The 6,627-nt window shown below is 45.5% G+C and overlaps 1 protein-coding gene across 2 annotated transcripts in view; it reads left to right on the top strand.

Moving 5' to 3' along the window:
• Nucleotides 1-1,342: 1,342 nt before the first annotated feature.
• Nucleotides 1,343-6,627, top strand: part of IDE (insulin degrading enzyme) — a 90,007-nt gene continuing 84,722 nt past the window's right edge. For both annotated transcript variants that reach the window (XM_072971609.1, XM_072971608.1), the window contains exon 1: nucleotides 1,343-1,513. In XM_072971609.1, coding sequence (XP_072827710.1) covers nucleotides 1,416-1,513 — 98 coding nt within the window. In that variant the 5' untranslated portion in view covers nucleotides 1,343-1,415. The remainder of the gene's footprint in view (nucleotides 1,514-6,627) is intronic.

The raw sequence follows: 6,627 nt of genomic DNA, 5'->3' as shown, positions 1-6,627 counted from the left end.
CTACAAGAAGCTCAAAGAGCACATTCTCTCCTAAGACCTTCTGTAGGGAGTGCAGCCCTGCCAACATTTTGATTTTGGACTTCTGGCCTCCAGATTGTGAGAAAATAAATTTCTGCTGTTTCAAGTCACTAAGTTTGTGGTAATTTATTTTGGCAGCCACAGGAAACTATATATACAGATGGGTTGGAGCTAGAATGTAACATGGTGGAATTTGACTTCACATTGCATTAGCAGTGCCTCCTCCTTTCTGCTACCTCTAGGGTTTTCATCTCTAGGGTTTGCCTTTAGCTGCAACTGAATGGTAAAAAAGATCCCCAAGTATGAAGGATGAAGCGTCCACCTGATTAAGAGATTCTCCGCCTTAATTCCCATTTGAAGCAATAATAGGATTCAGAGCACTGTTTTTCTTTGCAGATTTTGGTCGGCCACATCAGGAACTTAAAAGCACTTAAGCTAGGGAATTGCTAACCCTAGTTGCGCTCTTCTTTGAAGCCTCCTGTAAAACAGTGTAACGGAAGGTCAGATCCATAACAACTATTAAGTAGTTCTCCGATGCAGAACGCCAGAAAGCCATCAGAGAAAAAGGTCTAAAGGTTTTGTCTTACAAATAGAGACTGAAGTACACTGTGTGTGTGTGTGTGTGTGCGCGCGCGCGCGCGCGCGCGCGTGTGTGTGTGTGTTTTAAACTATAGTAGTAGCACAGAGTTGTAGTTTCTATTCTGGGTTTGTAAATGCCCGAAAGGCTTGTTTTGTTGTGGCCTGTCCCATCTCCACCTTGCTCTTTGAAGGGCTGCTAGATTCCCAGGATGGAAACTCCTCCCAGGGTCCTGGCCTCTCTCTGAGGGACCCTCGGTCTAACTACTCCGGCGTCCCCGACCCCGCGGTCCGCTTCTCCACCGCGCTCTAGAGGGAGCCCGCGGGTCGCCGCCGGTAGCCGACTCCTTTTTCTGGGAGGCCGCCTCGCCCGGGGACTTTGTTCCAACACCTGCACGGCGGAGCCTACAGCCAGTGGGGGCGCCTCCGCAAACATGGCCCCCTGCGTCCTCAGGGTGTTCGTGAGTCCCCTACCGCCGGCTTACACAGAGCCAGATACACATCGCCGCCCTCACGCGAGCGCCCGGTGTTTCTTAGCCAGGCCCTTCCCGCCCGGGGAAGCCCTGTGGCTGGGTTCCCGCAGCTCCCCTGCGAGACTACGTCCCAACCGCTAGCTCCGGCCTTGGCCGCCGTTCGTCCCCGCGTCCCCGTCGTCTCCGTCGTCTCCGCCCTGTCAGGCTCCAGGCAAAACCTGGAGCGGCGGCAGCTCGGCGGCTCCCGGGAGGCGGCGCGGCGCGGCGTACTGAGCATGCGCAGTGAGCAAGGCCGGCTCCGGCGCTAGAAGGAAGCGTTCGCGGTGATCCCGGCGGCCGCGCTGGGGTATGCGGTACCGGCTAGCGTGGCTGCTGCACCCCGTGCTGCCCGGCACCTTTCGCTCGATCCTCGGCGTCCGCCTGCCGCCCCTGGAGCGCCTCTGTGGGTAAGCGGAGCGAAGCGCCCGGGCCCTCAGGGCCCGCGGGTCACGGTGGTTTGGAGCTCGGGTTGCAAAGTGGTGATTCAGCACTTAAAGCCGCCGCCGCCGCCTCTCACGCCGCCGGTCCCGCCGGCCTGGGGCCCGGACGGCCGCGCTGAGGCCACCCCGCGGCCCGGAAGGGCGGCTCGCGGGGCGCGAACGAAGGGCCTTGCCCGGAGAGGAGGGCGTCCCTCAGGCGGGTGAGGGCGGGAGGGGGTTGTGACCTGGGATCACCGGCGTGTGTCACAAGCGCGAGGGACACAGGCGCAGACGGAGTCACCCGGGCCCGCTCTCGGAAGCTGCGCCGGGCCGCACCACACGGGAGTCTGCCTGTGAGGGGCCGGGAACCCGAGGCTGACTGTCCCTTGCCATGGGGTAAAGGCATCCGAGTCCAGGGAGACCGCTTCTCACCTTCCTCTCAACCCTTTTTCCTATGCGGACTGAGTTTCCACTACTGTCTGGAAACGCTAGCGTGGGGAACTGTAAAACTTTACCTGCCTGCGCCTTAGTGAGTAGCTGAGTGTTGGCTTTTCTGAGGGGAATTTAGGAGCCTGTATCTTGGCAGCTCCTTCGTTTTACCGAGACAGCCGAGGCCCAGAGAGACTGTGTGATTTCCCCACAATTGCAGAGAATGTGGCAAAAACCAGGATTAGGACGCAGGTTTTTTTTTTTTGCCATCCGGTGGCGTGCTCTCTCCGCTTGGCTGCTCTGTGTGTACTAGAAATATTAAGCGTTGTAGCGAACCCTGAATACGCTTTACTGTGAATTAAGAGAAATTGGCAAAGATGGGCAGTGTTGTCTTGCCCTACTTAGATATATCATTTGAACCCCTCCTGGTTTAAAAACTACCTAGGACCTACTAAGCGCAGGTCACAGTGATAGTCCTTCTGTGTAAGTAATGTGAGCTGCCTTCAAAGCGGTTGGAGTGCACTGAGATGCTAGCTGAAGAGGTTGTGTTTGAGAGGGTCAGAAGATGGGCTGGACGGACAGTACGTGTTTTAGGAGCATAGTGCGGGGCAGAGATAGAGGCCTGGCCTTTGAAGGAGAGGCAGAAGGTGGAGGAGAGGGGGTGTAATGCAGCCTACGTGTGCAGGTAGTCTGTCTGTGTTGGAGGGGCGGAAACAGTGAGCAGATTAGTTGGAGCCTTAGAGAATTCCCTTGGAGGCATTAGGAGGAACAAGCCCTGTGTTACAAAAGTAGGATAACGCTAGTGCGGGTTTTGGATTTTAGTCGGGCTTTTTCCGTTGAATAGTAGGTAGGGAGCTATTAAAAGAGTTTTTGAGGTGGGAAGAGATCTAATGAAACTTATAGTATTAGAAAGTAAGTTTGGTGGCTGTTTGCAGGATTGTGAGGGAGTGGGGAGACCTGAGGCAGAGAAACCAGTTGAAATTTGTAACTGCCTGAACTAGGATGACAGTAGTGGTACTAAGGAGGCCTAATGCAAATAAAGAATCTGTGGAACTTGTCTTCCCTCTTCCATTTCCCACTATGCCACAAAATCCACTACAGCATGCAAAAAGATCCCCGAGTTTAGAGAGGGAAGTGGGGGTGCTTAGCACAGATGGGGTACCTCTCTGGGCCTCCTTCAGGTTAGAACACTTCTTGTTTTTAGTTGTTAATAGGCTGTTTTGCGCCATATTGTCTTCATTGTACAGAATTTGTGATTTTAAAGGAAGCATCAATTTTTAAGTTTTATACAACTAGAAGTTTTATATGTTCTACTTACAGTTCGATTTTCTCCATGCTTTTTCTCACTCTTCTTCACTTTCATTGATGAAGTCCAGGGCTTTAGTTGGACAACCAGAGCTTCAAGATAAGGTTGTTCTCAGAGAGGGAAATTCAGGAGGTTCAAAGCATAATATATGAGATCAACCATCTAGAAAGCTCTACACTAAAAATTAGTGGCTGAGGCTATTAAGGAAAATACAAGTCCAATCGAAGGGATTGGGGTGTAGTTTCAGGAAGGAACTAATAACATCTGAAGTTACCACATATTCAGATCGTACAGAAGGTAATCAGTCCTACTCAGTATAGTAGGAAGAATGTGTTAACAGAGATGATTAGTAGCTATTTACTGGAAGAGCTGGGATTTAACCCGTGTCTATCTGGTGCCAGAGCCTATCTGTTTTTTTTTATATTGCCTCTGCCAGTGTTTGGACATTTATTTCCTGTTCTCATCTCTTGAGAAGGAGGTGGTCTTAAAGCATTTGTGTAAAATCAATTCATTTAAAAAGCAGCCTCACTGTTCTCTATGTAGCCATACTGGGGAAGTAGGGGCTCTGCAGAATCACCTGAACCTTGGGAGAACCTGGAGGTAATAGCCCAGTCCCTGGCAACCACTTGAAATGCCTGTCAGTCATCTCACTTTGCAGGCAGCTCTACTTGCATTTCTCTGTTCTACAGGCTTAAGAAACAGTGACATGCCAGGTAGGACTAACTATTAAGATTCATGCTTTTAAACTACTTTTAACTAGAACATTGTCTTTTAACAGTTTGAAAGGACAGGATCCCTTTGAATAACTTTAGCATTAGCCACACACATAAAAAGTTACATTCTGTCTATTTGCCTAAAAGGTTAGGTAGGGTTGGGGACAATCTCACTAGGGAGCAATGTGGGGAGAAGTTCAGTATGGTTCCTTGAGAATTGGTTTCTTTTTCATTTTTCTGTTGGTATTTTAAATCTCCTAAACAGGTACCCAGAGGCTCAGCCTACCTTTCAGCCAGGATGATAAGGCTAAAGCACTCTCCTTCCATAGTGGTAGATCCTCTAAGGAATGTTGGGTTCTGGAGGCTTGGGTTGGGTGTTCCTAAATGGCTTGTCTTTAGTGGGCCCTCACTTTTCTCTATCTGTTTGTTCAGCCTTACTTGAAGGTCTGTTCTGTAGTGATCACTCACTGTGCTCAGTCAGTGATAAATTCTGTCTTCAAGGAGCTTTCAGTCAGGTAGTCAGTAGTTCCACTCCTTCACCTCTGACCTTTCACTAAACATCTCCACTTTAGGGTTCTGTTGCTTTTTTCAGTATTTTGAAAAACAACTCAGTATTACTATCACAGTACCCTTCTTTCAAAATGGTACTTATAAAATTCTTGTAAAGTTAAAAACTGTAAAAGCTTATATTCTTCCCAAAGTACTGTATAGTTTCTCTTTGCCTATTACAAGTGTGTAACTTAAAAAGGGGGGGAGGGGACCTTACAAGCTGTTCCCTGAGGGGAAAGTATTACAGTGCTTGACATTTATCCCATGAATCCATGAATGAATGGTTTTCCTTTAAAACTGTTTTTCTTTGTTGATTTTCCTAGTTTTGCATATGTTGGTGTTACCATTTTCTCAGTTTAGCTTGAAAATTGGAGAAATCTTTGAATCTGTCTTTTCCCTTCACTGCCTATTCCCAAGACCTAACTCCCTTGAATCTTTCATCCTAAAATTTCTTGGAGTAAACTTGATCATCTGTCACAATCTTAGTTCAGGCCATAATAATCTTCCCTGATGTCTCACATCTACAAGTTTTATAACTGGCTTTTCCAACCTCCTGTTTCCTTATTAGTTGATCCTTATCAAATTAATCCTACAAATATGCCAATTTTCCCATGCCATTGTCTTGCTTAGACATCACCAGTGATTCTGCATTATTTCAAGATCAAGTCCAAACTTCTTGACCCAGCGTTTAAGCATCTTGTAAGCTGGCCTTAGCCGAACTTTTCAACCCAACTTTCCTCTTCTTCAGTCAGACTCACTAATTTACTCTGTTGTTCATGATGTGTTCATTCTCAGTTCTAGAATGCCCTTCCCTCTTTTCTTTATATGATTAAATCCATCCTTCTTTTTAGACCTTATATAGGTTGTACACTTACCTTTCTGTCTTGTAAACTTAATCATTTAAAGAGATTTTGAAACATCCATTTGACACTTAATTTTTTTTACTTTTTTAATTATCTAATATTATACATGCCAGAGTATATAGAAGGAAGAAGAAAAGCAAAATGAACACCTTTGTACCCATCATCTAGTTGAGGAAATTTCCATTAACTTTGAAGTCCTCTGTACTCACCTTCCCAGTTGGAACCTTCTTTCTCCCCTGGAGAGATAATATTGTCCTATATTTGGATAATAATTCCCTTGATTTTCTTTATAGCTTAATCAGTCTTAATGTATTTCTAAACAGTATATTGTGCTTTTGATTTTTGTGGAAAATTTTCTCTGTTTTTTTTATTTAAAGTTGTTTTTGAGATTCATTCACATAGATATATGCATTCCCTGTTGAATGGCAGTCTTATGTGAATATGCCACTGATTATTTTTCTATTCTGTTGTTAATGAAGATTTGGGTTATTTTATTTTATTTTTCCTATCACAAATAATCCATGTGGTTGTCTTCCCCTAGTACCCAGTCTTTGGACATCTTCTCTACCTACACTAGTGAGGATTTTCATCCAATCACATATATGTGCTTTTTCCAATATGTATCCACTAAACCACATGTGCTTATTTAAATGTAAATTAAGGGGGGAAGAGTATAGCTCAGTAGTAGAGTGTATGCTTAGGATGCATGATGTTCTTGTACCTCCCCAGTACAATCTCCAGTACCTCCATTAAATAATAAATAAACCTTATTCCACCTCCCCAACATTTTTTAAAAATGTAAATTAACTAAAGTTTAAAATTCAGTTCCTTAGTCACCCTATCCACATTTCAAGTCACATGTGGCTTGTAGCTGCCATATGAGGCAGTGCAAATATAGAACATATCCATCATCACAGAAGTTTTATGAAACTGGCCTGATCTTTATTTGACAATTCCCAAATGTATATCTCTAACCAGAACCTCTCCCCTGAATTTTGTATTTAGGTAATAAACTTCCTACTTAACATTTTCCTTTGGATGTCTAATATACGTTTTAAGCTTACCATGTCCAAAACCTGTCTCCAAATCTTGTATCTCACAACTGCTCCTGCCAGTCGTCTCCCTTATCTCAGTTAATGACATCTCTTCTTCAGCTTGTTTAGGCTAACACCTTGGAATCATCCTTAGCTCCTTTTTTGTTCTTATATTTCTCATCCAGTCAACATATACATCCAGATTCAG

Source organism: Vicugna pacos, chromosome 11, assembly GCF_048564905.1.
Source record: "Vicugna pacos chromosome 11, VicPac4, whole genome shotgun sequence".
NCBI classification, from domain to species: domain Eukaryota; kingdom Metazoa; phylum Chordata; class Mammalia; order Artiodactyla; family Camelidae; genus Vicugna; species Vicugna pacos.
The sequence above is the reverse complement of the archived record's forward strand: the minus strand, read 5'-3'. Positions and strand labels throughout refer to the sequence as shown.